The 16,384-nt window shown below is 30.1% G+C and overlaps 1 protein-coding gene across 2 annotated transcripts in view; it reads right to left on the bottom strand.

Moving 5' to 3' along the window:
• LOC142325457 (interleukin enhancer-binding factor 2 homolog) overlaps positions 1-16,384 on the bottom strand; it is a 43,338-nt gene that overhangs the window by 12,580 nt on the left and 14,374 nt on the right. For both annotated transcript variants that reach the window (XM_075367250.1, XM_075367251.1), the window contains exons 4-8: positions 13,539-13,707; positions 7,201-7,363; positions 3,568-3,688; positions 400-511; positions 157-303 (exon numbers count right to left, since the gene is read on the bottom strand). In XM_075367250.1, the coding sequence (XP_075223365.1) occupies positions 157-303; positions 400-511; positions 3,568-3,688; positions 7,201-7,363; positions 13,539-13,707 (712 nt within the window). The remainder of the gene's footprint in view (positions 1-156; positions 304-399; positions 512-3,567; positions 3,689-7,200; positions 7,364-13,538; positions 13,708-16,384) is intronic.

Genomic DNA, 16,384 nt, shown 5'->3' with positions numbered 1-16,384 from the left:
TTCCTAGTAAGCCTAGCATGGGACCTTAGTTATTCTTTGACATAATGTTCTTTTTGGGGTGACTTGGGACTCATGACAGGTCATATAACGCCATTATGGCAATAATATTTTACTCACTTAAGACACGCCCGTCCAAAAAAAAGAAAAGTTACTTACTTGAGTTTCCTTCAAGAATATGTTTATATCCACCATGTGCCAGAATGCGAACAAGGATCTGAGCAGTGAGGCAGACAGTATCTTGTTGTTCCAATGTCAAGGATGTATGAACACGCAAGTTACCACCTTCACATGGGTCTGTTATACCTAACAAAAATAAAAGCAAAAAATTTAATTTTTTACATAATGGGAATACATAACAAATGTTATTAGCCAAAATAACAAATTAAATATAAATTATACCTGAAGATCCTGGGAGGAAGAGCCCTGAAGCAAGTAACTGTAATACTCTACGGAATGCAACATTAATAGGAAGTGCTTGTCGACTTGGATTGTTCATGATGGAACTATGAGCCTGTAATCAATAATAATGGGTAATGTCTAAAATATACAGTGAACATTTTTCAAAGTAATTTACTTAATATACACAATAGAAAGTTATTTGACAAATTAATCTTATACTGAGAAATAAGCATTATTTAGTGTTCATATTAAGTTTGCACTAACAACTGTATAAAATATACTCTAAAACTTCTGATAGTCTTTTGACAGTAAACCAGTAGCTATAGTAGCATGACAAAAGTGTTACAGCCAATTTACATCTTATTATAAGCCTAACTGTCATCATCTATATTTATCTATCTGTCATCTGTATTTTTTTAAAAATCCTCTCGTTCTTTTTGCAGGTTAAAATTTTTGCTAAACAGCAATACTCCTGAAACTGTTAGCTACTATAAAAGTAGTAGTACATAGAAAACATGGTTTAGCGTTAAACTCTAAATCTCAAGAAGGGAAAGGGATAATCAGAAAATTTTTTTCTTAAATAATCCTTATAAATGGGCTATAATATAAATAAATAAAATCTTTGGGGTTTTCATTTCTTTGTATAGTTTTTTAAGTTAAAAGTAAAAGTTTTTAAATTACTCATTGAGCTGTTGTAGGACCTATGTCAGTTATTAAACTGCCACTTGCACTATTTTTACAGCAATAAGTAATTATTTGATTACAATTCTTAACTGAATTCAAAAATAAGAAAGCTGCATGTAGAAACAGCTTACAAAGTGTGCTGTCATTTTTATTTGCTGCTGGAACTGCGCAAGTAGCAACAGGAGACATACATGTCTGGACAGGCATATCATCAGACAACTATTCTTTGCTTGCCTAGTCAGTCTGTTACTTGTGCTTCCTGAGGAAACAGCATAGTGTATACTGCTTAGGATTTTATACATTAATTCTGTGTGTGAGTGTATAGTGGTTTTCGTGTGATTTTCTTTATTTTTATGGATTTTATTAATACTAGTAAACTAAGTAATTCAACTTTTTTTAGTAATATTTTTGAGTAGCCAAGTTTCAAAATCAGCTACAGCAATTTCATTAAATTTTTCAGGACAGAAAAACAACTGGTAGCAGTAACATTTTCATAGTCAAAATTTTTATTTATTCACTTTAGAATAATTAAGTCACTCCAAATTATATAATAAAAAATTTATTTTGTTAACTATTTACATTTAGCAGAAAACTCAATATCTTGTTTGGATGTGGCTGATTTTGAATCAGAATTTGGACTTGGCTGGTTTTGAAACAAAAAAAAAATGATTTCAGACTACAAAATACTTTATTTTATTAAAAAAAAAAAAATACTTTTTCAAATATTTGTATTGTATTATTTCAGGATGTGGCTGACTTTGAAACACATCAAGCAGTCTTCTTGTGATATAGCTGGTATAGAAGCATAAATCTTGTTTTATTCCATATATATATATATTTATATAGTTTAGAGAGAAAAACTTGAAAATTTCACGATTGGATAAAAAATAAACAAATGAAAAATTATTTTAAATTTACAGACGCTTTTTCTCTTGCAACATTCATTTAGCAACCAACTAGCAAAATTTTGAATGGCCAAACATGATAACGAAATGAGATACAAAGTTGAAATTTGGTATGGTTATTTACCTCTATAGGTAGAACAAACAAGCTACGTTTTATCAAAATCTGAGTTGGTGGGTGAGCTAGAATGGTTGAATTGACATGGAATGACCCAACAGAAAATGTTAAATATGATGTGCAAGTGGTTCTTGAGTGCTTGAAGTCAATTTCAGCTGAGATCACTGAAAAACATTTTAAGAAAACAGGGATATGGAATGCACTTAACAGGACTGAGTATGATACCTGCTTTCCCACTGACTTCGCTGATGAAGATGATGATGAAGTAACAATAGAGTTTGAGGACAGGGTTGATACCAGTGATAATGACAATGTTTCATAAGGTAAGAAATTGTGCTCTATCTTCTAATAAATATTACGAACATTCATTCAGTAGTAGTGTAAATCATTTTAATAATGGACAATTGCAATAAAACAATGTTAATACCTGGGGTTTTTTTAGGCTACCATATGTCAACACTGGAACCACACAAACAATAAGATTGCATCTAATTCCTTCATTAAAGATAATTTAAATTTAACACTAATTTAAGAATTATACTGTATAGGATACAGAGTTTGAAGAGCTGAAATTGAGTTATGTTCTGATTTTTTTTATTTCTTGCATAATTTACACACCCCTATTTTGAGACAACTTTTTCTTCTAAAAAAAAAGTGTAGTAAATATCTAGTAAATACAGTATTAACTTATGAGAATAATAAAAATACGGAATAATTTCGATTAAATATCAAAAAATGAAAAAAATAAATAAATAAAATAAGAAAGTATGATTCAAAACTGGCATATTAATTTCAATGATTTAAGTCACATCAAAATAATTTTTTGGTGCACAGAGACTCAACAACACGGATCAACTGACATTTATCAAAATGTCAGTGACATTATCATAATGTTAGTTATAAGTTAAAATTTAAAAAATCTCACATTCTCTGGTACTGGCCCATACCAAAAGACATAATAATCTTAACACTATTTCTAACACCGTAAATTTATAAACAATTTTATTAGAAAATATAAAACCTGATCAGCAGTTTTTTCTGAAGAGAATAAATTGTTAACATAATTATGCACTATTATGTCAGAAACCTAACACAATTGTTAAGTCTCTTAACAAACATAGTTGCTTATGTGATGTAATATGCTAATTTTAACATCAAATCTATAAAAATAATTTCTGACATTTAGCAAATAACCCAATGAATGTACAAAAGCTATACATTCTGCTATATGAAAAACTTATATATGCTTCATTTAAAATAAAAATTACTCAAAACTATTTAAATAAAATACTATATCACAAAATTTACTAGTAAACTACAAAAGAGGCAGCAAACAATGAATTTAATAATTACATCACCAGTTTTTAGCAATTTTTAAACTAAAAAATATAATTTCGACACTTCATCAATATTTGGAAAACATATTCTAAGTTACACATTAATAAATTAAGTGGGTTACTTTACCAATAAATCAAGCATCCAAGGGGTCAAAGGTTCAAACCCTTCAAATCTGTTACGTAAATCTCTCAATAAACGAATCAGAACTTTTACAGATGAATGATGGGCACTTTCTTCAAACCATCGACTATAAAGAAACAAATTAATTAAAATTATTGTATGTTTATTCTTAATCAGATGATCAGATACATTAGAGAAACCCAGTTTACCTTTTTTTATAATTTCTAAAATGTTCAAGAATCTAGCTTTAAATGATGTAGTGGTCTTTCCTATATAAATATAGTCACAATCATTATATTCAATTTTATAAATACCACTCAAATGATATAAATCTGATAATCATCAAATAACCACATAATAAAACATCTACTAAGTAATAAACATAAATTTTGTTTTAATTTTTAATTTAACTGGATAAAAGTTTAAAATAAAAAAAGGATTGACAGTTTTAAATTTTAAACAAAATAAATAAATGCATGAAATGTTATTTTGTTTAAAGAAGTCTGTAATGTAATTTGAGATGAATACATATAATGCAGCTGATGATGCAAGAAAATCATGAAAGCGCTCCTGCATATATAGTGGAATACGGTAAGTCATCCTACTTTATTTATTCTGTACTTTGGTTGATTTAATAAAATAAATATATTTGTATATAGTACAAAGGAGTATGATTCTTAAAACCATTGATTTAAAAAAATACGTTTTATATATATATATATAAATTCCAATGCAGATAAAGTCAAAAACATTTACATGACACAATCAACCAATATGTGGTTAATATAAAATAATAAATTAAGCATCAGAAACATTTAATAACAAAATCAAAAAGACTATTCCAAAAAAGACTTTTAAGTTGTGATAACTTGATGATTATAAAAGCTTCCTATTTTCTGACATGATAACAAACTTAGAGTAATATTATCAAGTCCAAACCATCTAAAACAAAAAATTTATACTCTTGGTTTTTTTTGTCATAAAATTTTAATTTTTAAACCTATTTCTGTAAGAGCTTTCTTTGTTTTTATCAACTTTTATGACTTTTTTTTTATTAAAAAAAAGGACATTTAGGTATGAAAATACAATACAGTTGAGGTTTCATAAATAGTTGTTCTATAATATTATTAAATGGGAGTGATTTTTTAAGTATGTAAGGAAATGAAAAGTTATCTCTCATAATGAAACACATTTTTCTCAATTTTTTTTATGTAAGGTCACTGAAACCAGTATTAAATTAATTAATGAAGACATGTTAAGATTAAGTTACTTTTCTTGCAAATAATTTCATAGTTAGGAAACAGTCAATGTATAGCTTTTTAGAGAAGTTTGGAAATCACTTCATACAATAAAATGGAGCAAAAACTAGATGAGTGAAACCACCTTTTTTTAGATCAAAACCTGTTTATATCAACAATTAAATTGCAATAATCACACAGGAAATGAGACTAGGAAAATTTTATGCATGAACAAACTATTTTAGGTACACAGATATTGTACACATAATTACTACATGTTTATATTGTCAAAGTTTTCTTTATTATAAATAGGTATAGTTTTTATTAATAAATCAAATAAACAAACATATACATAAAACTGAAGTGAATCTTTTTAAAATTCTGGACCCAGGTTAGGAATGCATGCTGACCTCCGTGGCACGAGTGGTAGCGTCCCTGCCTTTTATTTGGAGGTTCCGAGTTCAAATACCAGTCAGGCATGGCATTTTCTCACACTACTAATCATTCATCTCATCCTCTGAAGCAATACCTAATGGTGGTCCATTAAAAGTTAGGAATGCATGGAAATGAAAGGGCTTGGTCAATTATTCTCACCCTCAACTGAGGTCTGGTCTTGCAGTAAGAAGATAGGAGAATAAATACACCAGGGAAGACTAGTTGAATTCTGCGAGAGAGAGCTATGATATAGTTCTGCAAGATGTCAGTCTGTAAGAGAGTGCTATGATAGAGTTCTAAGCAAGGAATTATTATGTAAGCTTGAAGCGAGAGTATTCTGCGAGGAGATCAGTGAAGGAGTGAATTTCTAGTGCAGGTTCGATGCAATTAAGATAACATCACAAGTAATTCCTCAACACATAACAAGAAATGGTTCAGTGAGTTACTGTTAGACTAAGTGAAAGAGATAATGACTGAATTTCATTCATAAATAATTAGGGTAGTTTTATTTATGAATAATAATAATGTAGTGCAAGAACTTTATACTTGTCGTATCTATTGTACTATTGTTGTTAATGCATGACTAGTGATCATGCTAATGTATTTTGTCAATGGGATTGAATTCTGATTTTCATTATTTAACTACCTATGAATAAATCCTGACGATTACTTTAAATTCCGTTTTGTATGAAATCACTCTTATTATTATTGGTGTGGTTGTGATTACTATGACTATTATTTGTTTATTATTGACATTTATTAATATTAGTGTTTGCCATTGTCATTATTCTTATTATCCTAATTATTATTGTGAGTTGTTGTTTATTGTCATTTATTATTCTTATTGTCATTGTTATTATTGATATGTCTTATTTTATTTAGATTATTACACTAATAAATTGTAATTACATAAAAATCTTAAACTGTCAATCTTTCAATATCCTGATCGAGCCACGAACACGTGACAATATGTATACATATATAATCATTCCATAACTGTTACTATTTAGCAATTATTAATTATTTAAAAATAAACACAGCAGTAATTATTACAAAAAATTGTAAAATAAAATCATATTTAATGTAAACTACGTAGTTTTTGAAATAAATATTGTACAATTAACAAACAAATTAGAAATCACTGGATATGAAAGGTGTTTCAAAAATACTCTGCAATAGTTAATTTGTCATGACTAAGACTAGTAAGAAGTAAATTCATATAAAAAAAAACGTTAGTTTTCCAAATAAACAATGGCTTTAACAATTCACACTCCTATAAACAACCACAACTACAATGAAATAACATTGAACACTTCTGAATATTAGAAACAGAAAGGATAGAACAGCTCATGATAAATGTAGTTATAGCAAGAAACTCATTTAATTGCCCAAACCTGTGCTAAAGAGACTACAAATACCCAATCTCAATTATAAATAGAAATAATCTTACTTATAATAAATAAAAACTTATGGTAAACTGTACTTACCTTATCTTTCTATGATTTATTTTCAATTTATAAATAAATTAAGATTTTCATTCTTATTTATTAATTTATTTATTTTTAAAATCTTCATTTGTTAAAATTTAAATTTATTTATTACTGAATTTTATAAAAATTATTTTGATAAAAATCAATAAAAGAATAAACAAAAATTACACAACTCATACACACACACACACACACACACACACACACGCACACACACACATACACACACACACACACACACACACACACACACACACACTAACAGCACTTTAGAATTCCTACGATTTAAATTTAAATAAATTTACAAATAAATACCTTACTCAACTGAGAGAAAAACTAAATGATTATAGTTTTACTGATTTAATAATAAGTTATGTCAGTATACAGAAAACTTAGCGAACAAAGGAAAACAACAGAAAACTAAGTTAAAAATGTTAACACACATTTTAGACAGAGATTACAACTACTTCATTTACCTATGTCGAATAGCTGCTAAATGACTTTGTACTACTCGAAAATCCAAATGAATTTCTGGATCAAGCTTACGTAAATTCTGATGCACTGTTGTTACCAGAACACGAACTGTTGCATCTGTATTGCTTATTTCAAATCCTCTATCATTTGTGATCAATGCAAGAGCTGTCAAATTATTAAAAAAAAAAAAAAATTAGCAATATGTAATTCATAACTTACCTTTACCTATATATATCTTCCTTAATAAGTAAACACAGTATATGAAATGTATTGGTTTTTAAAATGCAATAATTTAATGCTTTGCATTATCTGAATAAATTTTTATGATGGTGCTGTATGTAAAACATCTCATGTGGAGAGGCACCTGTCAAGAATTGCTTTTTTTGAGTATTCATAATAATCAGTACTTGTCTGACCGGTGAGCATGACATGATATCTTGTTATTCTTGAGAATGTGCTATTTTGAAGGGCAATTTGTGTTTAGCATTAGGCCATTACAATAATTTGGTTACAGAATTTAACACAATCAATTAAGAATAAAACTAAAAAAAAAAAAATACATTCTGTTTGTGAAATGCAGACAATAGAAAAGCCAGAAAATAGGAATTTAAAATGTTTTATTACATAAGATATTTTGTAAAAATCTTCTTTTTATATTGTAAAAGTGTTAGTCAATTTCCTTCAGACAAAACAAAACAAAAAACTGATAATAATAATACAAACCCCCCCTGAAAAATAGCGTGAAAGCCCCAAAAATAAAAAAATTAATATAAAAAGAAACTGAATAATATTTGCTATTCTCAAACTTCTCTAAAGCGGAATTCTTTAGTAAAATTCAGAGAAAAGATATTCAATAAATTAAGTTGTGCAAAATATTCATTCATTACGGAGATGTTTCAATTATAAATAGCAAAATAATGTTACTCAAAATAGTTCTTGCTCTAACAATTGAGTAGCTTGCTTTTTTAGTTTTTTCCTAACCCAGTTGTTTATTTTGAAACAGCCCAGTGGCAAGTGAATTTTTTTTTCAACTTGATTTATTAAATTTTTTCTCTGTTTGATGCAAAAAATTCTGTTTTATAGAAGTCTGAGAGTAGCAAATAATATTATTCAGTTTCTTTTTATATAAATTTTTTTTAGATTTGAGGCAAACAATTATTTTTTGAGGGATAACCTCATTCTGTAAGTGTTTTTTCAGAAGTTTGTATTATTCACCATTTTTAAAAAAATATCACTCTTTTTATTTGTATTCGTAACAAACAATTGTTTTTTGAGCCTCTTCTCAACAAAGTTTTTTTTTGGTGGGAAGAAGAAGGAGAAGGAGGTGATAATGAGATCTAATAAAACTTTGTTTTATTGCAGGTTGTATATATTAATTTCTTTGTTGTTTCATATAATTTTTTAAAATTTATTTATGTCTTAAGAAAACTTTCTTAACTTTTTAGAAAGTTTTTTTATGTAATATTAATTTATTTTTAATGTATTTATTTTAAATTTAATTCTATTATCTTTTTAATTTATATATTTAAATTTATTATTATACTTTATTTAAAGATTTTTAATGGCTTATGTAGAACAAATTTTGCATCCACAACTTTGCAGATAATGTGGCCGTGAGTCTTAATGGTTTCAATTTTTGAAAAGAGTAAAGCATTTGATTGTAGCCTGCACCATTTGATGAAATAATAAACGAAATATACCTTTATATGGGAGAAGAATAAAAATGGTGGTTTCATTTTTTGTAATGAGAAAAAAGAGTAAAAACATGTCAATTAATGAATATTTAAAAGTGAAAATAGCCTTTATCACATGAATAACAAAGTGCTAAGAGTTTTTGTATGTGACCTTAAGAAGTTTAACCATTACTGTAAATAATGCCCATTTAGCCTTTCTTTTTTCAGTTACGTTTTTTCCTTACAGTTTATGGCAGAGATTCACTCAACTTCCAAACAGGGAGTCTTGATACTTTTACAGAGTTAATTTAGAATTAGTATTAAATGTAAAATTTATAGTGGAAAACAGATAAAAATACATAAAGCAAACAATTGAGGTGGTACGATACAATACACATTTTGAGACCAATTTATGTGGAGAAGGTAGAATGTAAGTGTATCAACTAATCAAATAAATGATGACAAAAAAATAAATAAAACTTACAATGTAGTTTTAAAATGTTTGCTGCTATAACTACATATCAGTGAGTATGTATGGGACATAGTAGACCTATGTGCCATACATAGGTAGTATTACTACGGTTGTATACTAGCCTTTAATTTTTTTTATTATTTCTGGTACAGCAATTCTCTCTTTGGAAATCTTTTCCAGAAGAAAAGGCTAATAAGTCCCAATTTATATATATTCTATGTATTATATTATACTGTATTATATAAATTATATTCTATGAAGTATATTCTATATATAATTATAATGTAATAATGTTTAATTTAATAATATAATGCATAATAAAAAAATTAAAAATATCTGATACAAGTGAAAATGAGGTACCATGTAAGTAGTATACAGAAGAGAAAGAGGCTTGTAACATCAGTATAATGAACATAATTTACTTGATATTAATGCAACATTGAATATCATTAAAGCCATTAAAAGTGTAGAAATTATAATTGAAAATACATAGGTATTATATAAAGGAAGTTATTAACAATTTAAATTACCAGTAATATTATTATTTTCGATGAAGAAAGAAGCATTTGGAAAAATATAGTTGACAAAAGATTAGTTTGCTTGGCATTTCTCCCACCCCACCCCATTTGGTTGCCCTAAAGCATAAGACCGAATGTCTGCGCCACAAACGGCTACTGAGCCTCAAAACAGTTTAGTGACCAGTGTCCTAAATAGCTCCTAGAGCTTACCTAACAGCATGAGTGGACTAAACGTGGTACCATACATCACCAGCGTACGTGTCCCAACTGCTCACTTGTCATATATTTACTAAAATGGGTTGGCGCACCCTGTCAACTACTAAAAATATATATGACATCCGTAAATTAAAATTTACTTTGTCAAGATAGCAATTTGCTGCCATGCCTAGGTCGCTGAATGTCAGCAAGTACCTATCCACCATATTAAAGCTCTTGGAGCCCTAATTGACTGGTGGTCAGCCATATATCCCAAGGTTAGCTTCCCACAGCAGTGTGTTAGGAGTCTTTCCCTTAAGTAAACTACTGATGTTGTTTGAACATAGCAACCGCATCAAGGAACTCCCACATGGTCTGACAATGCGGCTCTCACCACATTGACTCGCTACTTGTGAATGGCCAACTTTCCCCTTGACATCTTAGTTCCAGGGTGGCCCGGTCTCTGGCCCCTCCCAAGAGCAGGGCAGTCAAACATCAGGTGTTCATTTGACTGGACCTTCCTGCAGACCTACAGCTCATCAGCTGCCAGGTGGCAGCAGATATTGAAACAGATATTGCAACATATATTGGTTCAAATTAATATGGTTGGTGAGCACCTGGGCAACAGTTTCCCTTAAAAATGAACTCGAGGCATACCATTCCCCGAGATCCCATATAAACTTGTACAGGGATCTTCCCTTAGTGGTGGTGTCCCATTCCAGCCGCCATGCTTCCATCGTGAGGCTCTGCAGCCTCTTCTGCGTGCGGGAGATGGGCAACTGAACGAAATTTAGATCCAGTGAATTGTGATCACTGTTCCGTTCCAGTACTGGCCCAGCCTGAAACAGCATCCCAAATACCTGGGCCTCTTCACAATCTCCACATGGCTGCCTTAATTTTCACCACTAAATTGATTGGGAGAGCCTTTCCCAATACAGTGGTAGGTTGTTTTAAAAACACCAGTGCATACAATTAAGGCACTGTGCTGGGCACTCCTTAAATTTTGAACAAGTGCTCTATTCATATCCAACCTATGCGCCCAAATGGGTGCCACGTAAGAGATCATGCTTTCGAAGACACCTCGATACATCATGTACATTTGACGACCAGACAACCCATAGTGCTTCCGAGCAATCCTCCTAAGTTTGTGAATCACTGAGATGGCATCCGCCGCTACTTGCCTAATGCGGTTGCTACACAGTAACTTCTCATCAAACAAAACAACTAGGTACTTATGAACTCTCACTCGGCTGATTACACAGCCTTTATACTTAATGTGGGGGTTTAGACTGTCCGATAAGTTTTTTTTTCAATAGAAAAAAATAAGTTGCGCTGCAACTTGTGCATGGAGTTTTGCCATAACTTGAGTGTGGTTTCCTTGACGGCATGAACATACTCATTATGTGCATGCCAGTAGATCTCAGCGTGCACGTCACCAACGATAATCCCTGTTAGGAGACGACGCTGGTATCTTCTCCTAGCAGACCTAACTCTTGCGCACAGCACGCTAAAGTCAGAGGACCACCACTTTTTCCCGGGTTTCTGCCTGCGTTTAACAGATGGCTCCCCGGAAGCAGCGATCATGATGGGTCCAGGCACTCCCCGATCATCGGACTGGCCACTACCTAAGGGTCCGACCATTCGCTAGGCTGTCGTAGGACCCTATCGCAGTCAGTCTTAATGGCTCGACCGAATTGTTCAGCCATCAATTCCACCTCCTCTCTGTGCTCCATGCACCATTCCAACCCCTGCAAGACAGGGGTTGGAATAGTTGATTTAATATTAAAGGGTCAGGTAGAAGGAAAAAACTGTCCAGGCAAGCAACATTTGGAATATGGAAAACAAATTGTTAGGGATGTAGGATGTAGGGGTATACGGAAATGAAATGACTAGCACTAAATACGGAAACTTGGAGAGCTGCATCAAACCAGTCAAATGACTGAAGACAAAAAAAAATTATTATTTAAATAAAAGTTCCTTGAACTGCCATTTTAGTATAAAGAAATCACTCTAATACAAACTGGTTTTCATAATATTTTCAGATTCTTATGCTAGGGGAATAATCTCTTTAAGTGTTTCAGGTTTTATCTGAGTCAATGACAACATTTATAGTATTACAATAGCAGTGTCAATAGACACTGCTATTGTAATACTATACAATAGACGTTTAAAGTAAAACGTCTGCTGCATTAGGAGTACGTTACCTACTTCTAATTCAGCAGATGTTTTACTTCAAATGTTCATGTGCTGGTTTCCAATGACAGTATGTCACCAAAATTCACTTTTAAAGGTTCTTTTACAGCATTTTAGGTTTACTGATAAAAATCATTAATCTGATACAATTTGGGATGATCTGATGGTAATCTTAAAACTAAATTATGTCTAGAATGAAAATTATGAACTATTTTACATCATTGTTTTTTAGTTGTTGCATTTAATTATGCTGTATAACTCAACACAGAAAAGGAATTTGGAGCTGGGTTGTGAAGTAAATTATGAAATGGAGCATTGTTAAGCATTAAGTAAAAAGTATACGGTAACTAATAATTAAGAACAAACAAAAATTTTGTTTGCAAAGAGGAAATGAATGAAACACAACCTACTTATATCTCATACTGCAATTAGAATTAAGATTATTAATAATAATGTGCTGAACAAGTTAACAAAAAGCCATTGTTTATCCTATTCCTAAAATGAATTCAAGGAATAATTTTTGTTATAAATGGATAGATAGACCATAACAGTGCAGTCAAAACAGAAGTACATCTTAAATAACTAATTATTACTGGAATTTTGTCATCATTACATTACTGGAAATATTTTGTTCATAACAGTATTGAAAAAATGTTTCAAAATTTACAATAAGAAATGACTCCAAGGTTCCAAGGTTTGATAGCAAATTTGCTGAAGCAAACAGAATTTTTAATAGATTACTTACTACATTTTCTTACTATCATGCTGTCTGAAATACTACTATTATATTATTTACTGATAATCATATAAACAATTCCATCTGCATTTGATTATTTTGAAAACGATGACCATATTTATATATATTTTATATTATTTATTAGCTTTAGAAATTTTTCAATAGAGAATTTTTTTGGTATTTATATCACAGAAAAACTGTTTTTTCTCATCTGATCACAAACATTCATCAATTTTTAATCGAATAGGGTTGTCATGAAGGTTTTGCAATCTACTCTACATCATAACTCTGACAAGATATGTATCCATTAAAATAACGTATAATCCATAACAAAATTTTAATTTTAATTAATAAACATATTTAACATTAATATTACTAATGCATATTAATACTTAATAATTATTGTAGATTTTATAACAAGGAAACGAAAGAAAAGCCTTGGGAAAGTGGTGGTGTAAGGGACTCCCGCCAAGTAGAACACTACGTGATATTATTAATGCCTAAATATACTTCATATTAAAATATGCAACTTAATACAGAATTACTTAAATACCTTCTTTAGCGCCAGCATTTTTTAAATCTTCAATAATTCTGTTTCCCAAAGCACCAACACATTCTTTAGTTGGTAATGTTTTTAGGATCACAACAATATCAGCAACATTATGCCCACTGATCATAGTGCCCTTTTTAAATGAACCAACTTGTCTTGATTCATCAACTTGCTATAACAAAAGACCAAAGGGACAGATAAGCACATAGATGACAAAAAACTGTTAAGAGTAGGTAATGGAAAATAATGAAACTAACCATCATTCAGAAATATTCTTAGTATATTTTATATTTAACTGATTTCATAATGTTATGTAAACAATTTAATTTGAATATAGTTTTAGTTGACAGTAAGTTCTATTCTGGAAAACTAAAAATAATAAGATCAGAAGAAAACCACAAATACATAAAGAGTAACTAACTACTCTAAGCTGCAATTAGCAGTTTAGTACAAATTTTATAATAAAAAAAAAATATATATATATGTATGTAATACGGTATTATTGTATTCATATTTCTGTATTATAGAAAGGATTAAGGACAATCTTTAACCAACTTTATTGACAGTCACCAGAAGGAAACAGAATCTCCAAACAGGCCAGGCCAATGACAGCCTCTTGCCAGATCACATGAAGATTCTTATTCTTATTCTGACTCATGGATGTAATGATTACAGAGGTTTCAGATCAATGTCTAGATCAACAGGTCACTGAATCAATTCCCAGCAAGGTTTAGCATTTTGCATCGATTGTCCATCCATCTCATCTTCCTCATTAAAATATGCAAAGATACATGCCTGAGCTCATAATAATAAAAATAATTATTATAATGTTTGCATACAAAAGTAGAAAATATCCACAAATTGCATATAGAAAATATTTATGCACTACTTCCAATAAATGATTTTGGAAATAGAAAATTTAACTGAATTAACATGTAAAATTAGTGTAATTTTATCAAAATTATATTATTCTATATTTTTTTAAAATAAAAAATGAAGTAAGCAAACAAAATATAAATGGCATTAAATATAAATAAACAATTTTGTATATTATTTGATCAACTTCAATTAAAAATAAATCATAAAAGAATTATCCAAAGAACAAAATTTATTAAGTTATATTAAGATATCAACAAATAGTGTATAAAATACAATTTTTTTTTTCTAATTTCATTGCACAATTTCAGTAGATAAGAGTGTAAAAGTCAAAAAGTGAGTTTTGATTTAGACTATTACAAAAAGTTCCTCCAATCTGTAGGCAGGCAAATTTGCAACAATAAATACCACTTCAGCTCTTGCATGAATCTAGAATTCTAATCGCACTTACAAAAATTCTTGTAAAATTTTAAAAACATTTTATTTGTAATTTAAAATATATAAATATACAGTAAAACATGTTTTTAGTGATATAGTTATAGATATAGTGATATAGGATTTTCAATTTCTAACATTTTTTTTATCTATTTCACTATAAGTTCATAAAAATAATAATAAAATTCCATGCCTGTTCAAGATTTTTTCTGTTAAGTTACTATAATGGCTATTTTTCAATGACTATGATGAACTTTATGTTTCAAAGGAAATACAAGTAAGAACTAAATATTTAGGGTAAATTACACTTCTACATAAGTACGAATTGTTAAACATGCAGCAATTAGTATACCAGCAGTACGCTTGGTAAAAGACATGTGGGTCAATGAAACTGGTGGTCCAGCAGCTTAAAACAGAAATCTTGAAGACAAAGGACTGTTTTTTTGGCCATATGAGGTCGTTATCCTGAAGCAAAATCACGCCTTTGGGAAGTGTACCATGTCTTGGATTTGATTTTTTGCTTCAGTACATGCAGTAGCTCACAGTAATTGTCACTGTTTACTGACTGACCTTTAGGTGAGAAATAAACCGAAAATGAATCTTCCATATCCCAGAATATTGTCACCATTATATTTCCGGCAGTCATCTGAATTTTGAACTTTTTTGTTGTGGGAGATGAAGGATGTTTCCACACTAACCTTTGTCGCTTACTCTCAGGTTCAAAGTCATGGAGCCATATCTCATCAATGGTTATTATTCGCTTAAGAAATGAGTATCCTTCATCTTCGTAATGTTTCAAAAGCTTCTGGGAAATTTTCAAACGATTCTCTTTGTAGATGCTGGTCAATTGATGTGGAACACAGTGAGCACAGACTTTTCAAAAGTTTAAAGAATCATCCATATTCATCAACTCACTTGCAATGTCATCAACTGTAATTCATCTATTACTAACGATCATTTGTTTAACCGCTTCAATATTGTCGTTAGTCTTTGAAGTGGATGGCCTATCTTGCTGCTCTTCATCACAGAGAGAAATTCTACCATTTTTGAAGTGATCAATTCATTCGCAGATCTTGCTTCCACTCAAACAACTCTCTCCGTATTGCTGCTGCATTCGACAAATAATTTCTACTGGTTTCACCCCTTCTGAACTGAGGAAACTTATCACTACTCCCATTTCTTCCTTAGTGCAATCAGACAAAGGAGCACATGTTTTAAACACAATCACAAGTAGCTAACAATGAAACAATACTATCAATGAACAGACATTATGGGTTATAGTAGAAAAGTCATTGCTGCCATTTATGAGATTGGTAGGAAAATCAAAATTTCCCTTTACTTTTTGACTTCTCCTGTATATTTTTTTAAATTAGGATGACATTATAATAATGAAAAAGCTACTAGATGAGTATCATTATTTAAGTGTTGTCTTACTAGTACACAATATTTAACAAGTTGCATCAATAGAGACAATGGCTATGATAAGTTAAGTTAATAAATATATTTTTAAATTTCCACTAATGTATTAGTTAAAAAAA

This window comes from Lycorma delicatula, chromosome 5 (genome assembly GCF_047948215.1).
Source record: "Lycorma delicatula isolate Av1 chromosome 5, ASM4794821v1, whole genome shotgun sequence".
NCBI lineage: Eukaryota > Metazoa > Arthropoda > Insecta > Hemiptera > Fulgoridae > Lycorma > Lycorma delicatula.
This window is presented reverse-complemented; position numbering and strand designations above follow the sequence as displayed.